General features: G+C 37.9%; 4 protein-coding genes across 4 annotated transcripts; 3 read left to right on the forward strand and 1 right to left on the reverse strand.

The window, feature by feature from the left end:
- Positions 1-1,219: 1,219 nt before the first annotated feature.
- Positions 1,220-5,502, reverse strand: LOC146610932 (eukaryotic translation initiation factor 4E type 3-like). Its single transcript, XM_085344120.1, has 7 exons — positions 4,989-5,502; positions 4,061-4,133; positions 3,666-3,760; positions 3,521-3,581; positions 3,369-3,435; positions 3,065-3,220; positions 1,220-2,973 (listed from the first exon to the last, which is right to left on the reverse strand). The coding sequence occupies exons 1-7, from the start codon at positions 5,153-5,155 to the stop codon at positions 2,927-2,929; spliced, it is 666 nt and encodes a 221-aa protein (XP_085200246.1). The 5' UTR covers positions 5,156-5,502; the 3' UTR covers positions 1,220-2,926.
- Positions 5,503-5,563: 61 nt separating this feature from the next.
- LOC146610933 (serine/threonine-protein phosphatase 4 regulatory subunit 2-A-like) lies at positions 5,564-10,834 on the forward strand. Its single transcript, XM_085344537.1, has 9 exons — positions 5,564-5,672; positions 6,327-6,408; positions 6,592-6,762; positions 7,828-7,921; positions 8,044-8,081; positions 8,245-8,319; positions 8,485-8,631; positions 8,877-9,163; positions 9,623-10,834. The coding sequence occupies exons 1-9, from the start codon at positions 5,639-5,641 to the stop codon at positions 9,910-9,912; spliced, it is 1,218 nt and encodes a 405-aa protein (XP_085200663.1). The 5' UTR covers positions 5,564-5,638; the 3' UTR covers positions 9,913-10,834.
- Positions 10,835-12,897: 2,063 nt separating this feature from the next.
- guca1b (guanylate cyclase activator 1B) lies at positions 12,898-14,247 on the forward strand. The gene is made up of 4 exons (XM_085343859.1): positions 12,898-13,104; positions 13,524-13,673; positions 13,799-13,913; positions 14,123-14,247. Exons 1-4 carry the CDS (start codon positions 12,901-12,903, stop codon positions 14,245-14,247), a joined length of 594 nt encoding a protein of 197 aa, XP_085199985.1. The 5' UTR covers positions 12,898-12,900.
- A 571-nt stretch (positions 14,248-14,818) lies between these two features.
- oard1 (O-acyl-ADP-ribose deacylase 1) lies at positions 14,819-17,174 on the forward strand. The gene is made up of 6 exons (XM_085344709.1): positions 14,819-14,883; positions 15,019-15,127; positions 15,237-15,402; positions 16,485-16,543; positions 16,661-16,773; positions 16,908-17,174. Exons 1-6 carry the CDS (start codon positions 14,819-14,821, stop codon positions 17,053-17,055), a joined length of 660 nt encoding a protein of 219 aa, XP_085200835.1. The 3' UTR covers positions 17,056-17,174.
- The last annotated feature ends 3,301 nt before the right edge of the window (positions 17,175-20,475 follow it).

Here is a 20,475-nt window from a genome sequence, read left to right on the forward strand (position 1 = left end):
GTGGCCTAGGTAAAAGTAAACAATGGTGACGTCAGGTTCACACGCGGACTGTTTGAGAGCGGCTTAAATTTTGACGCATTTTATCAGGAAACAAAATCATAGTTTCTTGTCCATAGAAGAAATAGTCTCCATTCTGAAGTACAGGTCCACGGCCTATTTATACAAATGTGAATATTTAAAATAAAATAACAAAAAATAAATAACCCACTCTTCGAATATTATCCAAAAAAAAAAAAGAAAGCTTATCAACGTTTGCTTGTAAGCACTCATTTTATAAAGTCTGCATAGGTGGCTTCAAGTGTCAATCAACAGAAAAAACTTCTACTGTATCAGAATTTAAAGGATATTTAAAAATAAATAAATAAATACAGTTTTAAACTGGATTAGTAATAATCATATTGTTTTCGTAGTATATGTGACAGGATGTGTTAATTTATGTAGTTTTTAACCATTAGCATGCACTGAGGTTACTCAGTCTAGTGCAAAAGGGCGCTATTTCCACTTTCTCTGTTGAAGGTAGGTTCGCCATATATTATTTTAGTACGTTCTAAATGTCGATTAATACAAAATTCTGTCTCAGTACTTTTGGCAGGGCTGTTAATATGGACCTTACGGGTGACAAAACTCCGCAAGGCTTAATGATAATCGCAACAAAAACGCCAAATCTTCAGCAAAGACAACTAGAGTTAAGAGATGAAAATGGACCCTTCTATTTGCATACCCGTGCTTCTATGTGACCGCAAGAGGGAGATATTTTACCTGTGGATGGCATGAAATCGGATCCATAAGTACATTTGATTTTTGTTTCTTAAGAAACCGACAGCCACGTTACAAATGAAAAAAATAAAAATAAAAAACGAAGTAGTTTATCATTTTTCCCCCCATTCGCTGTACCGTAGGGTGTAGGGTTAAGATAAGATAAGATAACCTTTATTAGTCCCACACGTGGGAAATTTGTTTTGTCACAGCAGGAAGTGGACAGTGCTCTGCATATATTACAGTACCTTAAATGCTCTGGCAGTGATCTTTGGCAAGAAGAAGGGAAGACACTTCTAAAACATGACCTTTTCTGGGACTCCTGTCGACAGTGTTTTTCTATTATGATAGCACCTAAAATTTCAGTATATTCTTTCATATTCAGTTTAATTAAACTATAGCAGAAAAGTATCAATAAAAAGAAAGAAAAAACATGAAAGTTTGAACATTTTTATTTCTTTTAAACATCATCATACAAATCATACAAACAGAAGACTTTAACAATGTAAACTGCTGATGAACACAAGGCACCATCCAAGATCAACAATCAGTTACAAGGTCTGAGATCTGCAATGACTAGTCAGCTGTACATGTGCAAGGAAACGCTATTGTTATTCTCTTATCCTACAGTATGTGCTCTTAACGTTACTATAAAAACGGAACGTTACGGGTTAAAGAAAGCAATTTTGGCAAGTGCTATATTCATCTAGCAGAGTACTGAAGCTGAGCCACATTACAAATACGTCAACATTTGATTGATAAATGACAGCAGCAGTCTTTCTGTTGGTGTCAATGGTAATTTTGTGGAAATCAAGTCAATTGTATGAGTATTGCAGTATCAGTTAAAAAAGAAAAAAGAAAAAAAAAGCTCTGTTGAAAAGGCGCCTTTTGTGAGACATTTTAACATGAATTTTGACAATGCTTAAACATGGCTGATTTTAAATTGCACATAGGTTTACTCATATGACACCACAGAGGCAACGAATTTTCGAGAAACTAAAACCACCTTAGTACAACAGAAATAAACTATCACTAATGAACTTTTTTCCTGTAGTTTTGGCATTGCTGCTACAATAACATCTCTTCTTAAAAATATTTAAATTGGCTCCAAACAGCAACAGCTTCTTTGTGCCCTCATGATAGCTTTCTCTGTGTTGTGTATTTATTGGTCATATTTTTCTGGGGGCAGTTTTATGTACTTCAGACTTAAGAGAATACATAAAAACATTGCACTTGATTAGATAGGTGACACAAAACCAAATTGTATTTGGTCTCAGTTACCACGACTCCATATGCTGTTAACTCCAGAGGGATTATGAGACGTCTTATATACACAGTACAAAGTGCTTGATATGGAGCAGAGGCTTAAATAAAAATGACAACCACAACACGGCAAATTTCCTACAGAATAGAAATTATTGCATATATTTCTCAGCATCTACTCAAGGTGTCTTGTGCACCAAGGTCACTTTATTGTAACACTAACATATTCTTTTCCCCATTCTTCTTATTCTACACAAGAAAAAAAAAGTGCAATTTATATTCACATAGTCGCCTTACAGAATACTAATTATTCATCTTGTCCTGAACAGACAACAGTATTTTCTTACTGTAATTTACAAAAAGATAAAATTGTTGGCTAGAAAAGCTGTGTAATGTGTTGTTAATATAAAGGTTTGCTTGTGATACTTTCTTTGCTCAAATTTGCCCCAAAATTAGATGTAGTTCAAAGACCTAGCTTTTTATGTTCTTGGTAAACTACACAAAGTAAGCTAGAATACATCTACACAAATTACTGTTTTGGTTACAATTCTGTAAAATTGTGCAGTATTAAAATAAAAAATAAAAATAAAAAAATACTTAAAACATACAAATACTCCTGTAGACATATTTAAACTAAAATGGCTTTACTTTAGACTAAAACAATGATATTTTTTATCATGTATGACAATAATACTTAAAAGATGTGAAATTTCCTTGACTTTGAGGCTTTATACGTGAAATACATTGAGGTAATTAAAATGATACATGAAGCAAATCGAATGCTCCAAAATTTGCCCCAGTATTATCACACCCCCCCCCCCCCCCCCTTCCCAAAAGAAAATTAAAACACGTTCATGAGCAAAACAAAACAAACCAAACCCACACAAAAAAAGGTTCTTGAGAGTTGCTAATGTCTTGATCTACCTCCTTCGAAAGCATGGTGCTCCTCGTGGGCTGAAATATAACAGAAGATCTTATCACATCTCATGATTTCAGTCATTAAAAATGATAATACCGCACCCAAAGAAAAGAAGAAAATACTCACGTTTATAAAACACCGCTTTAAAAGGTACTTGTGGAAGGAGCTCGTTGATCCTTCCTATGATGTTTGACTCGCTAACACAAGAAGCATTTCCATTCCAGACCTGAACGACATCTTCTCTGTCTCTTATACTAACGCTGACTCCAACTACTTCATCCTCTGTAAAAAATAATAATTATTAAGCATTTCTGACTCAGTGTTTGCAAGAGAGATTTTATATATATATATATATATATATATATATATATATATATATATATATATATATATATAAAATCACAGTCAAAAACATTTAAAAGAATTTTACCTGCAGCACAATAATCACTGAACTGCTCTCCAATAATAGCCAAAAGCAACTCCTTCCACACAGCAGACTATAAATGAGAAGACAGCTTTATTTAATGATCATGAAAGTAGATAGTGTACAAAACAAACGCTTAAATGTGTTGTAAAACTTACAGTGCATTCTTTGGGTACTTTCATTTTCCACACACCACCTTTGGCATTGCTTTCTTCTTCCCTGTATGCAAACAAGGAAGTGCCATTACAAATGATAAAAATGACATCATGTGAAAACAAATGTTGTTCTTGAGGTTCATCTCACCAGAGTGGTTTTCTTTCTCCTCTCATCAGATGATAGCTCCATCTCAGCGGCAAGCTGGAGACCCCAGGTATGTTGTTGTAAACTCTCCAAAAGTTCTACTCCAGAGCAAAGGTGAACAGAGGAAATGGGTCATTTTATTGAACCATTTACCAACACACAGAGTACAGACATTTGGCCTTGATGATATTTTGCAGTGGCCAAAAAGAACTTCCTCATTACTCTTATCTACACACACCCACTGATAAACTGGCATTCCTATTACAAGACGCTTAGTCAAGAGCTGAGAGTACTTTGAATAAAATTATGAATTGCTTTTAAATACAAGGACATCAATCATAAACATTTTAAACACCAACCACCAACAAATGTACAACCACTTTGTGTAGTCATCATACCTGGACAGTCTCCACAGTGTAGATTTTCTTCAAGTTTGACTCACACTCAGCTGCTGTTGTTCCTGGTAGAGATCTATCATGAAAAGAAAATCAGATTCTACCTTCTTTTCTTTTTTAAATTCAAGCTTATAAATATCTATATTTATAAGCTATAAATGAGCTATATTAATCACATGTGTCCAAATCATGCCCTTTGAGCAGACAGGATGGGGTAGAGAGTTTTTTTTTTTTTTTTTTTTTTGGGGGGGGGGGGGGGGGGGGGGGGGGATCAGATGACAAAAAACGCCAGTAAACAGTAAACAACACTGACCCCGTTTGAACACTGCACCCTCTGATTTGTGCACACAGTGGACGATGGGCTTGTTTAACTGTGTTGCTTACTTAGTGTGATTACTTAGTGTCAAACTAGAAACTTTATTGAAAAGTAAAAGTAAATTTTACTTAAACAGAAGTAGTGACTCACTAAACAATAACAATCACATGAGCAGCAACAGAATAACACCTGTGCTAATAAGAACGTACAGTGACCTTATCTGAAATCACACCGAGTTATTAATATTCAGGTAGCCAGTCATAATTACACCCTTTGCTTATTTTAAGATCCTTCCAAGAAGAGGAATTGTTTATGTAGGTCAGACAGGAAACAGTTGGCAGATAAGCTGCATCACCATTACCAAAAATTTTGTATGTGTATCTCGTGCAATGTTCTTTTCTGATTAAATAAAGAAAAAACAACAACAATCCGCGTTTTGCTGTTAAGATCACTTGTTATATTATCTAAGCTGCAATGCCTGACTTACAGTAGAGGCCTGATAAATTCATTTCCCCTCTTTGTTCTCCATAAGAGGTCAACAACAAAGAGTTCACCCAGACAACTACAGCAACTGCTAAGACAAGCGGGAGTAGGTGAAATTAAACAGTTTCTTACCTGTCGAGCCAGAATGTCCACGGAGAATGTAAAGGCAGGGTGTCATTTCCATTGTTATTGTTATTAGAAATCCCTCCCAAATTTCTGTCACTGATATGAATGTTGTGCTCCAGCAGACTCGGGCTGGATGATGAGCTCAGTTGTAATGCAGCTACTGGAACTGCCATCGTTACCACCGAAAGCCAAGTGACCACGTATTAAAAACTAGCCGATGTCTTGCTTTCACTGTTGCCGTCGTCCGCGGTGTAAATATATAGGCTCCTTAGGTAAAACTAACCACGATCAGCTGCTGACTCATTGGTCGCTTCACCGGTTTGCGCCGTCACAACACAAAACGATGACGCCCCGCTGACTGCCTGCGGCATCTACAGCGCGCCAGAGCGATCGAGAAGTTTCCGTCACGTAATCCTGCACATCCAGTAAATGAAAATATTAATACCTCCGCGGCGAGAATAACAAGTATTTTAATTTTAGCAACTTATTTCTTTGCGGGGGGTAGAGCTCTGCTTTGTTGATCTTCGCGTCTTCCGCAAATGTGAATACGTAATTGCTGACATGCGCAGTCGTCACTGCCACCAGCTTTGTTGGGTTGCTACCTGCTAACGTGATACTAACCTGCAAGTATTTCTTGCCTGTGACTGGCCACAGCAATGGACATCGACGCATTGTTGGAAGCGTTTCAAGGCAATGTTTGCAGTTGTTAAATGAGTTATTATTAGCTTAATTATTTCCTTTATGTTTGGTTTAATGCCCTGAGCAAAATGTCTCATGTTTGCTAACTACGTTATCTCGTAACTTAGCTTATCAACAACAACTAGCGTTTAGAAGAAGCATCTAGCGTCTCTGAATTCAGTCTCTGCATGATTTCACCATTTTAATGCTGTCTTCTGCATGCAAAAATTTCGTCTTCACACACTTTACACCTTTTTATTTCCCCACGGACGCTTAGCGATTATGTAAACAGCTAGCTTGATAACGTCACAACATGCTGCTAACAATAAAATGCTAGCTAACTAACTTGTGGGAACTTTCCATATAGTTAACTGAGAACGGTTTGGGGATTTTATGAAGTTGCACTTAATATTTGGTCTTCTTTAATAAATGTATTGTCTTTTGATGCAGCAGTAAATATTTTAATTGATGTCACTGTAATTTGGAGAAGCCTGAAACCAAACATTATCTTCTCAGGTTATTTTAAAAGTATTCAACTTTCATATTTAGTTCAGTGCAGCCGCATGCATTTGTTTTATTATCTTGGGGATCAGCGTTGTTTCCTAGCTTGTTTTAAAGTTATTAAAGTTAAACTTTCTTTTTTTTCCTCAATGTTGGCTTTTGCAGATTTTGAGAAGAAAGGGAAGAAAGACACCTGTCCCCCATTGGAGCAATTTTTGTGTCATATTGCCAAGACGGGGCAACCGATGTGAGTACCATGGGTACATGTCAAGAACGATGGCTACACCCATTTTCAAATTTTACACAACTGCACTTAACAATTTTACACTTTTCTTTTTGCCAAACAGAAATACTGACATCAGTTTTCCTGCAAATAAAATCAGCAGTGCCCTAGCAGATTTGTTTAAAGCAAACTTGCATTGTCTTACAGGATCCCATGGTCACAGTTCAAAACATACTTCATGTTTAAATTGGAAAAAGTCATGGATGATTTTCATGCTGCAACACCAGAACAGAGAGGACCACATAATCCCAATGTAGATATTGTCCCATTTGAAGAAATGAGGAAGAGGATCTTAAAAATAGTGGATGGATACAATGGGTGAGTTGAGATTATAATGAGCAATGGTAAACAAATCCTTAGTCACAACTTCAGTAGTGACTGAGTTTTAACCAATAGTTTTTATTATTGGTATTCTTATATGCTGTCTGTTAAATCAAAACATAACCACAAAAACGTTTGAGCATGCATTTTATATAAAAAATGTACAAGGTTTACTCATATTTTATTCTGCCCACTGTGTGCTGCACTGTGACTAACAGGGTGGGCAATATACCCTCATAAATTATATCACAATATTTTAAGAAAATCTGCAATAATGATATTTCTGATAGGTGAAAAAATACTGAATTGCTAATTGAATCTTGCAGGCAGTGTGACTGCAGTGTGAATCTACTGAAACAAGATGCCAACAGCAGGCTTATAGTGCAATAGCAGTGACACAGTAGTATACCGAGTGTTTTCCCCTGGAAATTTTAATTAAAAGAATAAAAGAAGTGTTTAACAATACCCAAGGTATCTTAACATTATAACTCTTTGGGAGGTTGCACAATATTGTGATATAAAAAATGAACAATGGGATGTGATCTTGCTATCATATAGAGTACAACTAGCAAGCGCTCCAGCAATGCTGGATGGAGTCATTTGTTTACTTTTGGGCCTCACATCACCAACTGCTAGCGTCTCCTGCTTAGTAGCCTGGGTGTATTCAACAGTGTTTGGTGAAGCAGATCTATTGATTCCACCTTCAGTGAGAATAGTTTTTGGGCATATTTTGCAAAGTAACATATTTAGTTGGAAGCAGCCTTTTTAGGTTCTAAAATCATTGCCTTGCTCTCAAATATCTGTATTTGAGCAATTGGTGTGTGCGTGGGAACACTTTTAACACTTTAAAACAAACTATATGAAGTGTTATGTTAATAAGCAATCTCACTAAATTATTTGCATCATAGCTTGTGATCATTTATGACTGTGGCTGACCAGATACATGCAGATTATTCTTTTTTTTTTTTCTCTCTCTCTTTTTTGCTGCATGTATTAAACTCTTACTTGCTTATACTCATCATCATCTGTTCCCTGATCCTAAATATTTCTCTAACTTTACAGAATCCCATTCACCATTCAGCGTCTGTGTGAACTCCTTATGGACCCTAAGCGAAACTACACAGGAACAGACAAGTTTCTCAGGGGTTTGGAGAAGGTGAGCAATAAACCATATTATCTTAGTATTTGAACAAAAAGATAAACAATATTAGCATATCAGAATGTAAATGTACATTTCATGGCTTGAAAAAAAAGCTTATATTTTTTTCTCCTTTTTAGAATGTAATGGTGGTGAGCTGTATCTACCCCACATCAGAGTGAGTACATTGGCTGTTAAGATTCTGTTTCCTTTGCTCTTCTGTGTGCTGTATTTTTCTCAAGCTGCTTCTGTTGACAGTAATGGTCCCCTGAGATTTTATGCATTATTATTGAGTCACACTTACGGCAGCCAGTTACCTGTGCCTTTCTACCTCTTTAAAGGAAAAATGGGGCATCCAGTATAAACAGAATGAATGGGGTGATGTTTCCTGGCAACTCTTCTCTGTATACAGACAGGTGGGTGCAAAATGTCAGTGACTGATTTATACAAATTTGAAATTGCTTCATAAACTGCTAGCAAGTGGGAACATTTTAAAGCCGTATTACATAAGGACAACCACAGTATAGTAAAGACAAAGCTATCTTGCCTGTCAGAAATAATAGTTTGTTCTTTTGGAGTAGAAATGTGAATGGGCCAGACACACCAAAACCACTTAACAGACCAAAGCTGTCATTGCCAACATCACTTTCCACCAACGGGCTCCCTGATTGTCCAGTCAGCAAAGAACCAGAGCCAGCCACAGAGGAGGTGGAGGAGCAGTGCGTAAGGTAAGTTGTTTGATCTGGTAATATGTCCTAACAAGAGTGTTTTATACTCTTGACACAGTACTACACTACACTAATTCCTGCTTTTTAGTTTTTTGTTAGTTTTTTTATATCTCCTCTCTTGACCTCTCGTTTATAATTAGGTTTTGTCAAGACCCTGCCTTAAGAAAAAAACAAACAAAGAGCAACTCATTGGCTGGCATTTCAGTATATAATCTGTTTAACAGATTTTACTGTGTTTGTTTCAGTGAAACCTCACTATCAGAAGGTGAGATGACGCCAAATAGTGGGATAAAGAATAAACACCCAGAAGAAGAGGATTCTGATGGTGATAAGCAAGAGGTGAAGAGACTGAAATTTGATGAAACGGAGGAGAATGAAACAACAAATGAAAAAAATGAGTCGTCTTGCCATCAAGGGCCAGAGAGCTCGCCAGAGAGCTCGCCAGAGACACCAGAGTCTTCAAAACACTCCTGTGGTCAAGAATACAAAAGTGGAACATCTTGTGACACACCTAGTGTATCGGACAATCATGGTATGTGTTCATGATCCTTATTTAGGCTATTTTATGACTTCTGACACTACAGTAATTGATAGTGTCTTCATAATAGTTGCATTCTTATAAATCCAAATACACAGGGGCTTATACGTGTTACAAAAAAGACAACATAGATCTTTTTAGTACAGATCTCTTGGCTGTTGCCATTTCTCTGTAGTAGAACATAAATGCAAACTGACTAAAACCTAGTTAGCCTAAAGTTAAAGCAAGATTTCTGTGCCCTTCAAACAGGCAAATGATCTGAATAGTTTTGTGAAAATCTCTCACCTTATACCTTCTTAGCTTCTGATAAAGGTGCATTGATGTGTCTTTCCATATTAAAGTATTATTGCACTAGTCTTTAAATTGACATATTCAGCTGGATAGCCTACCAGTTAGTTGCCGCAGAATGTCACTTAAAACATCATGTTAAAATACCTTCTACTTTGCTTCCAGAGCCAAAAAGCACACAATCAGGACCCTCTGAGGTGGAAGAAGACTCATCTGAGGATACGGCTGATCACAGTCTGAAGAGCGATAGCACTGTGGACAAATCTGAGCAGCCTGTTCCATCAGAGGAAAGTTTTGAGCTGGACAGTGGGGAAGGAAACAGCAGCGATGGAGATGACTTAAGCAGTGACAAGCAGATACCCTCTTCCAGTAATTCACCAGACTTGTCAACAGAGGGCGTTGCTGGCATTTCAAAGAGTGCAGAGACTGCAATAGAGCCTGGGGAACTTGACTAACTTCAAGGCCTGTCTGCCATCTGACTTTTTTTTCTTCTTTTTTTACACTGTATGATACCACACCAAGGGTATATCTGTAGCACTGTGGACCTGTAAGGACCAAGAGTGATGTGAACCTCTAGATTCCTCACAGAAGGATCTTTTTGTCCTAATCAGTTTCAATTCTCAAGGCCTCACATCACCTGGTCTTTAAACTGGAAGGCATGGATGTAAAAGAAGATTATGGAGACTGCTTTTTTCACTGTTGACTAAAAGTTTTTCTAATCTTTTTTCCCTGATTTTTATATCTGAACGTAATAATTGAACCCTAATAACTAATGTAACTGATGTACTCTGAATTTTCATTATTCATTCGGCATGTATTTCCATAAAGATATGTTTGATAGAGTTTGTTTTAGCCTAAGCACAGTTGTTTTGACTATCTCACTAATGAATGTGTCTCTTAAGGTGAACGAGGACACCTGCCATATAGAATGTGAAGCAATGCTTCACATATTTCTGTTTGCTTTTTCTATGAAGCACATACCGTAAATATATTTCTTATTAACATTATCTTGCACTTGTCAGCTTTGACCCCTTGAAGGATGTGGAAAATGTTATAGTTTTGGTTTTCATTCTATGAAGCCAGTATAAAACGGTATTGTAGTAACCAGTTTGGTTAGATAGAATATTGCTTTTGCTTAAGGGTAGCCATTTCTGCATCAAGCCCTGTAAACAGAATACAAGGTACTTTTACACTGTATGTATGTCATACCTTAGTTTACAGTCGTCACTTTTGATAATTAGGAATTTTTACAGTATGTATCAGTATGTAAATCAGTTTTTGTAGACTTGTAATAAATGTCCACTGCCTTCGTAAAACTGATCATCGCTGGAAACTGAAGGCTTGCGCTTGTATCATAGTATTCATGGAAAGCAATAAATGCTGAAATTTGAAGTGTACCGTACTTTGCCCAGCTGGTGTTAAGGGAGTTGCTTATCCGGGTTAATGTTAACACAACAATTGTGTCCAGGGAATTATTGTTTAGCTGCACTCAAAATGTTATGAGAATAGAAACATTTCCTGACATTATAAAATTTTAGCCCAGAGAAAAATACGAAATTTTATGTACAGTTGTTGTCTGTATCACCTATCTGTTGATATCTAGCATTTTAGTCACACTTGTGAAATCATTCCACTCAAACGTTCTGCTTTCAGCGATATATATGTCAATGTTAGCATAGTTTATTTATATGCTGGTGGTACACCATAACCTTAGCCAAAACATGAGTTTGATAGCATAGTGTTTTTCAACAGCCACATTATTAGGTGCAAATGTTTAATGTAAATGTCTTTGAGGCATTTGGACTTGGTCACGAACACTTGTTAAAGTTCAAAGCAAGTCTCAGAATAGGAAGAAAGGGTGATTTGACTGACTTTTGTTGCTAAACAGGCTGCTCTGAAACTGCTGATCTACTGGGATCTTCCCCTGCAGTCTTATAGTTTATAGAGAAAGGTATAAAAAAGAGAAAATAACCAGCTTGCAGCAGTTCTCTCTGACATTATTTTACTAAGCTAAAACTCTAGAAGTAACAATGACACACACACACACACATATATATATATATATATATATATATATATATATATATATATATATATATATATATATATATATATATATATAATACATTACAGAAAACTGCCAGGCATGGGTGTAGAAACGGGTGATCAGCACAGGTAAAAGCCTTTGTACGATGACTGGGTGAGGGGGAATATCTCTTGTGTAAGACAGGTGTGAATCATTTTAATCGTGCAAGGATATCATCCAGTGACTCCTCAATGGCCTTGAAACCTCTAAGCTAAGATTATCACTATTCCTGTTGTCAGCGCATATTTTAGCCAGGAAGGAAATGGGCCAAGCCATGTTTTCACCTATAAACAAAAGATAAGATCCTGCTAATGCTGGTGTTCTATTGAAAAAGTATAGCTGTTTCCAAGTCTGCTTTCTACTAAAAAAAAACCAAAACAACAAAAGCCTGCTTGATGTTTGACCCTTTTCCAAAATAGAATTTCTATTTTGAGATATGAGGTGGATTTAAATGCACATCACTAGTGACAACAATTTTATTATAGGCTTCAGTAAGACTAGAGTGGGCATTCATAGAGTAATCAGGGTACCAGTTAATTACCTGGCACCTGAAGGTCAGGGTTTCCAGGGATAACTAAAGGACTGAGCTGAGTGAATTATCAGACGGGTCAGGAGCTTTCTATTTTGGAATAGATTACTTATTAGTCCACAGGTAATACTTTATTTTAATGTGCTTGACCTTTTGTTTGATCATTCTATCAATTCATTTGATTTTCCCCTCAATTATATAACCTCAAAAACTAAAATTTGAATTCTAGCTCTGCTTTGTAAAGCCTTAAATCACTCGATTCAAAACTTTTATACACTATACAGACTTTAGGCCTTAGCTTTGGCATTTTATGCCTTAAAGTAAATTTAAATCATATAATTAAATAATAATACATTTTAATTTGTGAAAATTGAATGAAATCAGAGATCCTTAAAACCCTTTTATGTCATTTTCCCCCACAACTTTTACACACAGTATTGTTTTTCTTCTAGTTTAGTATAGATACAAGCAGCAGCACAATCTTCTCATAATCTGGCTGTGGACTAATTGAATTTGACAAGTGTTCATTTCTAATCCTTTATCATGTGATCCATAGCAGTCTGTGTCTCATCCTCACTTTCAGTAAGGATTTGCCACAATTGAGAGCCGAATAACAATTCAGCTTCTATGGACTTTCATGCCATATTGGTCAATTTGGTTTTTGCTGATTTGCACAAACTTAGCCGCAGCCACTGACTCTGTAACTGAGCACTTTTTTCATTTTGTAATGTAGGTGGAAGCTTAAAAAATGTAACCAGGTCAAACCAGATTTGTGTAATGTAAGAGATAATATTTGTTATTTTCAGCAAGAATAAAAATATTACCAACATGGGTCAACGCCTGAGTGAAGAGAGTGACCAAGACAAGGAAATCGATGTGGCGGAGCTGCAGGAATGGTACAAAAAATTTGTTGTGGAATGCCCAAGTGGAACGCTGTTCATGCACGAGTTCAAGAGTTTTTTTGGCGTTACTCATAACAAGGAAGCTGCAGATTACATTGAAAACATGTTTCGAGCATTTGACAAAAACGGAGTAAGTACAAACTTCAGTTCTGTCTCATTTTAACATTGTTACCAAACTACACAGCAGGACAAGATATTAATACACATTTGTTGATTCGGAAGGTTGCTTGTGCTGTTTCAGCTGATGCCCATTATCATTTTAAATATTTGAAGGGCAGAAAACTCATTTGCAGCAATTTTGAGGGCTAACTTAATTTGTACAAGTAAGGAAAAATGTCATAAATGCTCATGTATCAATTTCACTGAGAATACTTCTTGGGTTTTCAGGGTATACACAGCAAGCAAACTGGATGTTTCAGCTTAGCTCTAGGAATAATGGATAATTTTCCCTATTCTCTGACAGGTTAAAGTCCACACTGAAGTAAACATTTAGGTTCTTAGTCACATCCTTGTATTCCTTCACAACATTTGAACCTTGTGTGCACACAGGACAACACCATTGATTTCTTGGAGTATGTGGCAGCTTTGAACTTAGTCCTTCGAGGAAAACTGGAGCATAAACTTAAATGGACATTCAAAATGTATGACAAAGATGGAAGCGGGTGCATCGACAAAACAGAGCTTCTAGAAATTGTGGAGGTAATATTTACTATTTTAAAGTCTCCATGCGTTCTGCGTAGTTGATATTATGCAGCTGAATTGACTGACTAATGAACTTTAGTCAGTGAAGGAGTCACTGTAACATATTTTCCTGTAACTCTCAGTCTATTTATCGGCTGAAGAAAGCCTGCCATGGAGAGCTGGATGAAGAATGTAATCTGCTGACCCCAGACCAAGTGGTTGACCGGATATTTGAGCTGGTTGATGAAAATGGGGATGGTGAGTGTTTGCAATGGTTCCTAACGGCTTAAAATGTTCCATGGATGATTTAAAACACCTGTGGCATTGTGAAGCACTAATTGTAAAATTGTATGCGTATTCGTTATTGCTTGTTTATATTAAAAGGATAGGTGGGTGCAAGCTTTACAATGGTCATCTATCAGGAATGAAGAAATGTATACTAAGAATAACTGTCCTGCGTCACTTAGGGGAGCTCTCACTGGATGAGTTCATCGATGGAGCACGGAGGGACAAGTGGGTGATGAAGATGCTGCAGATGGATGTGAACCCCGGAGACTGGCTCAATGAGCGACGCCGTAGTGCGGACTTCTAGGGGGAAGCACAGACCGTCAGTCTGTCATGCACAATCCTGATGTGTAACTATTCATATTGTGATTTTGTGTATATTGCAGTTTATATGTATATAAAATAAAACACTGATACTGTCTGACTGCTAACGTGCTATATGCTGTTGTATCATATTTAGATACATGTCCACATCAGTGCTGAGATTTTCACAAGCTTTCATTTATTGCTGCGTATGATGATGTAGGTTTTGTTTGTCTGCCCTTGCTTTATTTTCTTATATGTAATAATATAAGCAAAAAAAAGAGTTATCCAATAAACATATTAATAAATCACAATAAATGTCAAATGTGAATTTCTTAAAACATAAAACACCAAATAAATTTAGGAGACCACAGGAAGTAGCCAACTTTTATTGATAGGCGTTGAATAAAAGACTTCTAAACACAAACATTAGTGTATAGTGTTAAAAATGGGGTTCTATTAAAGTATGCTTTGCAATTATTCTAATGAAAAAGTTAAAATATTTGTTTTGCACAAACCTTCACATTCCGAAGGCGTGATCGTCCACAAGGTCTCGCTATTTCTCGCGAGACGATATGTTACGTAGCAGCTTTTCATACACCTCCAAACCAACTAACCTTCCGAGGACGGTGTTATATACGTAAGTTAAACAGCTTTCTGCAGGTAGCAGTTTTTAAGTCATACGAGCGACTGTAGTAGCGCACAGCGTACTGTGCAAACTAGCAAACAGGTCTTCCAGCAGAAATTGAATGTCGATACTTCCGTGTGTTTGTAGTGTGTGTTCAAGATACTTAACAGCAAATCAAATCGCCCTGCAAGTGCTTTACCCTCGCTTGTCAATGTCGTCCGAACCTCATATGTCGGCCAGCACCCACACAACTAAGGTAAAGTTCAGTTTCTGGGGTTTCTCCGTCAAGACACCAGTGTTTACTGTATTTGTTATTCCGTCGTTATGCTTCACGACATTGTCTAATGCTGCCCCCTCCTGGTTAGCCTGCAGAACACAAGTGGAGGCTGAGTTATGTCACCGGGGACCTGTTCTCCTGCCCTGCGCGTGAAGCTCTGGCCCACTGCATCAGCGAGGACATCCGTATGGGGGCAGGCATAGCTGTGGAATTCAGAAAGAGGTTTCAAGGGGTGACTGAGTTAAAAGAGCAAAGTGAGTCAACCCTTTCATTAAAGATTCATCAGGGATGAAGATGTCTTGTGATCATTTTACCAGCATGGACACAGTTTTTTTTTAAAAGCCTTTAACCTCCTCCTCACTCGCTTTCCTTTTGTAACAGCCTCGGTTAGGAGTTTTTTCTACACTGTCTGAGAGTATCACATTGTATCAATTTTGTCTGACTCTGTGTACACATTAACTCATATTCTTCCACACACATTCACTCTTACAGAAAGTCAAGGTAGTATCGTATGACAAATGTGTAAATGTGACTTTGTATTTGTATCCTGCTGGGCGTGCCACTTACCAGCGTCATAATGGATGACTGACAGGTGCTCGCTCTCTTGTGTAACCTCCTAAAACTGAGCAAACACCCATCTGCTGACTCGTTTGGAAACGTTGTCTTATGTTTCAAAAATAACTTGCTGAACTTTGTTTCTGAGAACATTTGAAGTGAGGAATAGGTTGAATAATTTTGCCTTAACATGTGAAAGTTTTGGGGAGTTTTCAGAGGCGACGTTGGACCTGATGCCTCTAATTTTGCATAAAGAAGCTTAGCCCACAACTTTATTCGCATGAATAGCAGCCAACTTGGTGCAGGGTCTCTCTAAACACAACACGAAGATACTCAAATGCTTTGCAAGGCACTGACAGATCATGTGGACGCTTCAGTCTGGAAGCTTTATTTTTGGTTATAAAAGGATATTAACAACAGATTCAGTGTCTCTGAATAGAAAGATAGCACGTCAGTTTTTCTCTAAAATGTTTGTGTCAAACAAGGCCTAGTATTACATCAAATGTCTTGGCAGATTAGAGGGAGGATGTGTTTGAACAGGATAGTGCCCAGACACTTTGTGCCACAGCAATGACACATGAGTTTTTGCTTTTTGATTTGTTTGGTTCTCAGGCTAGTAAACTTTTTGATAAACAACTCTACTTTCTAACTTTTTGTGTGTGTGTGTCTTCCGGTGTGTTATTAAGGGTCTAGGGATTTATGAATCTTTTTTTTATCAAGCTTTGTTCTAATGTGGATATTATATTTCTTTTTGTCTTTCTATTCTTTATAATCCAAACAGAAAAAGTGACAGGACAGTGTGCCGTACTGAAAAGCGATGGACGCTTTGTCTACTATCTGGTACACATGTTGATTAAACTTCACTAGATGTACACTTTTAGACAAATCGAGAGATTTTATCCAAAAGCTGTTGTGGTTAGTGCAATGAAATGTTGTTTTTCTATTACTTTATTGTAGATCACAAAGAAAAAGGCAAGCCAGAAACCCACCTATGACAGCCTGAGACAGAGCCTGGAGGATATGAGGTCACATTGCCTGAAGAACCAAGTATCAAGAATATCGATGCCTCGGTTTGTATAATTTTTCTCTTTTGTGACCCTTAATTGAGAGAAATAATAATAAACAAATTCATTTTAAAATCAACTAATTGTGGCATTTATTAAGTTGCTGTGGTAGTTAAATTCTTTATCTATTTCTCTGACAGTATCGGCTGTGGCCTGGATCGACTCAAGTGGACGAGCGTGTCAGAGATACTGGATCAGGTCTTCAAACACACAGACATCTCCATCACAGTTTACAGTCTTCCTCAGAAAGAAGAGACCACAGTGATGAAGGAAAACAGACGCAGATGATTCATGGAAATGTTAATTATTGAAATACTGATGTATATGAAGCCAAGGAGATTTTTTTTTGTCAAAGTTGGAAACATGTTATTTTCTCTGTTAAATAAAATAAAGCTTTCTTTTTATAAAAGAACCCACATAAGCTCATATCCAACTAGTAGTGGTATTATTATAGAACCTTTTTGTAATGACTGTTGGGACTACTTCCAAAATATTTTAATCTGTGTTCATCACTAAATTAAGATGAACCCGGATGAACTCAGTTTAATATCTCATATGGTGTGTTTTATACCACGGGACTGAGTATAAAGCGTCAGTTATCTCTTTATCTCCCCCTTCTTTCACTAAGCATTTACATTGTTGGTTGAGCAAACAGTACCTTTCTCTCTGGTCATCATATAACTTCTGGAGTGCTCATCATGGCCACTGCAAATGCTCAAGGTATTGTATGCTTCTTTATTGATCTGCTGGGGTATTGTGCTTTAATGCAGCCGAGGAACAATGGACCAGATGTGAGTGAAAGAGAGCAGGGAATTTGACACCACAAAGTCAATCCTGCACATCCATTTTCTCCAGTATGGGAAAGCCTTTTAACGCATGATGAAATTCAAGTGGAAAGGGGAGAGGTAATGACATTTTCCATTCAAGATATTTTATTGCAATCTCTAAAGGGGGCTTCATCTAACTGTGCGATGATATTCACTTCAGGTGCTGGTAATTAACGCGAACGTCAGTAGTGGCGAGACTGCTTGAACAGTGTGCTGCCTGCTAGCCTCCCATTCTCCTTTGGGGCACTTTCAATAATTCATGAAGAAAAGGCATTAACCGCTGTGCACACTGCGGATGGCTGCCCATTTCCTCCCATATATCCAGGCTGGCTGGGAGACTTTGGTATCACTGCAACCAGCCTCCTCTCTCTTCCTCCTCCTCCTTCCTTCCCATCCCCCTTCCTGCCTGGGAATTAGACTCCACACTGCAGCAGAGCCACCTAGCTGTGCTGCAGTGAGCACAGGGAAATCTCCCTTCATCTGACCTGCTGTCACAGTCAACGTGCTGCCGGTGTTGGACGGTGCAGCGAAATCTGTTCTCACCCCACCCTATAGCCCCCTTGTCTCTTTGTTCCCATGCAACGTCTGCTTGTCCCACTGCAGTACACTGGCTCGCCTCCGCTGCTCTCCCTCATTTCCACTCCCCCCCCCCCCCCCACGCACAAACACTGATAAACTCTCCCCATTCTCGTCCCTTTTTTTCTTTGCTCAATGCGTATGAAATTGCAGAGCTCAGCATTCTTTTCCACAGGCACTTAGGGAAAAAAAGGAATAAAAAAAAAAAGAGAGATGAGCTGGGCGGGAGGGCTTCTGGTGCACCACATAACTGGCTCCCTTCCAATTAAAGAGGAGAGCTTATGTTATTGAAGAGCAGCTTAGCCAATCAGGAAGCAGTGCAGGCAAAGACAGCAGGAAAAAAGCAGCAGAGCGGCTGAGCAAGAGAAAGAAAAAAAAACTGCAGTGTGTGAGTGTGTGTAGTTTTTATCCCTCCCCTGAGCAGATCTTTATCAATTTGGGTACTCCAGTCTTGGGGTGCATTTGAATGGGAGTCTGTGTGTGTGTGTCAGAGTTTACAGAGTAAAGGTGTGTCTACACTGCTATGTTAGACTCCTGACTTATTCATTCTGAAATTGGAAATAAGAGAAAGTAAGAAGAGATTGATTATTTCTCTCTCTATCTCAAAGTGTCTGGGAATCTGCAGAGAAGGGGGAAGAACTCCGTGTCCAGGAGAGAGCAACCTGCACAAAAGGTAAGCAGCTGCATTCTCCTGCAAGCATGCCGGATTATTTCACTTCTGAAGTTGTGTTCTGTGTTCACTGTTAGTGAGTGTACTTATTCTTTTCCTTGTTTTAGTTCTTCACACACAGTTCCCTTTTAAATGCATACATGGATCTCTGTTTGTTTCCATTTCTTTTTTGCATAATATTTGATGAAAACGAAGAAGGAGAGAGAAAGAGGGAGGGGGAAGGTTAGTGTGGGACTCCCTGATGCTCCTAGGCAAGTTTCTGTGCACACGGTTCTCTAGTGCTGCAGTATCCCATTACATCCCTGTGCAGAGCTGCCTCAGCATCCAGACAGTGCCAGGATGAAGCAACCCAAACCAGCTACCAGCTTCCCAAATTTGCTCTCACAGTTTTACCTCGTTTTCACCTATCCCAGTTTGGGATAAGTGAAGTTTTGCTACTTATATTGTGAATAGGTACACTATGATAAGCTTAGTGTGGTAAAAAGACTACGTCAGCCCATTATAATTTTATCCTGCACGCTCTCGTTGTGTACCCGGAGTGTCAGTGGGGTTGCTTAGATAACTGTTTGAATTGGCTCTGATAGTGTTTGAGACCGGCGATTAGTTTTTGTTTGGTTTATCCGGTGCTCTGGGACTTCCTCCAGTCTAAGCCTGCAGCAAAAGTGGGCTCTCTGATTGGCTGAACTGACTAAAGTGTACTAAAGAAACACAAAAAGATAGAAATAATATTATGAATTATTATTATTGTTAAAAATTAGCTCAAACAACAAAGGATAGTAAGTTGACATACAGTTAAAAGGGTTATTCATAATTATATGTTTTTATATTAATGATTTCATTCTTTTATTTAAGAGAAATTGCAGTAATTTAGTATATCCTCCTTTCTGTTCTGTATATCTGACCTTGATCATTTCTGAATGAAGATGTGATGTTGTCCAGCAGTGGGCACTATGTGTTTTCTCTGCTGAAAATGTCTGTGAACACTGGCCTGCTGCAGAGCAGGGAAAAATAATAGATGGACTTAACATGTTTATGAGGATGCTGAAAATACTGGATGAGCATTTTTTTGTGTGTTTTCATATTAGTTAAAAGTGAAGCTCGTACCTTGTACTCTGATAGTAGCTATAAGCACGAGACATACATCTAAACCCGATCGTAATGTAGATTTGTGTTTCAAGTTTTCAAGACTTTCTTATATACAGGGGTACAAAGAGGGTTGGGAAGAAAATGTAATCTGTTTCAGCACCATGGACAGTGCACATAGCAGGGACCTTATGCAAGAGCTTCCTTTATAAAGTTTGAAGCAAACCAATGTTTAGTGAAGGCTAATGGGCATTCCTAATTATCTTTGGTTAGCTGATGTAATACCCTGCCTGGTTAAATTTTCTAAATTGTTATATGACGTTTGCAATGGCTGTGTGGCTTTGCTTCTTCATTATTCATACACCTCTCTTCTTCTAGAACACAGTTTACCTTAAGAAGAGCTGTGTTTTTGTGAAGGAACTGAAAAGTGGCTTCTTCACAGTTTCATTTTGAAAAGAAAATACACACACAAAAAGGAAAAAAGAATGTTTTGGCCAGCCTTGTCTACCTGTATTATTGCTGTATGCTCTAGGTGGGAGTGTCAGCGCTGAG

Source organism: Diplotaxodon limnothrissa, linkage group LG20, assembly GCF_057381915.1.
Source record: "Diplotaxodon limnothrissa isolate DT_005_m linkage group LG20, D_limnothrissa_male_GT1.1, whole genome shotgun sequence".
NCBI lineage: Eukaryota > Metazoa > Chordata > Actinopteri > Cichliformes > Cichlidae > Diplotaxodon > Diplotaxodon limnothrissa.

Excerpts from the sequence above, each read along its gene's own strand:
- LOC146610932 (XM_085344120.1), bottom strand. The coding sequence starts at position 5,155 with ATGGCAGTTCCAGTAGCTGCATTACAACTGAGCTCATCATCCAGCCCG. Across the intron at positions 4,134-4,988 it reads TGGACATTCTGGCTCGACAG|ATCTCTACCAGGAACAACAG; the intron begins GTAAGAAACTGT and ends TTTTCATGATAG. Across the intron at positions 3,436-3,520 it reads AAGTACCCAAAGAATGCACT|TCTGCTGTGTGGAAGGAGTT; the intron begins GTAAGTTTTACA and ends TCTCATTTATAG.
- LOC146610933 (XM_085344537.1), top strand. The coding sequence starts at position 5,639 with ATGGACATCGACGCATTGTTGGAAGCGTTTCAAG. Across the intron at positions 6,409-6,591 it reads GCCAAGACGGGGCAACCGAT|GATCCCATGGTCACAGTTCA; the intron begins GTGAGTACCATG and ends ATTGTCTTACAG. Across the intron at positions 8,632-8,876 it reads GTGGAGGAGCAGTGCGTAAG|TGAAACCTCACTATCAGAAG; the intron begins GTAAGTTGTTTG and ends TGTTTGTTTCAG.
- guca1b (XM_085343859.1), top strand. The coding sequence starts at position 12,901 with ATGGGTCAACGCCTGAGTGAAGAGAGTGACCAAGACAAGGAAATCGAT. Across the intron at positions 13,674-13,798 it reads AGCTTCTAGAAATTGTGGAG|TCTATTTATCGGCTGAAGAA; the intron begins GTAATATTTACT and ends TGTAACTCTCAG. Across the intron at positions 13,914-14,122 it reads GGTTGATGAAAATGGGGATG|GGGAGCTCTCACTGGATGAG; the intron begins GTGAGTGTTTGC and ends TGCGTCACTTAG.
- oard1 (XM_085344709.1), top strand. The coding sequence starts at position 14,819 with ATGTTACGTAGCAGCTTTTCATACACCTCCAAACCAACTAACCTTCCG. Across the intron at positions 14,884-15,018 it reads CCGAGGACGGTGTTATATAC|TGTGTGTTCAAGATACTTAA; the intron begins GTAAGTTAAACA and ends GTGTGTTTGTAG. Across the intron at positions 16,544-16,660 it reads GACGCTTTGTCTACTATCTG|ATCACAAAGAAAAAGGCAAG; the intron begins GTACACATGTTG and ends ACTTTATTGTAG.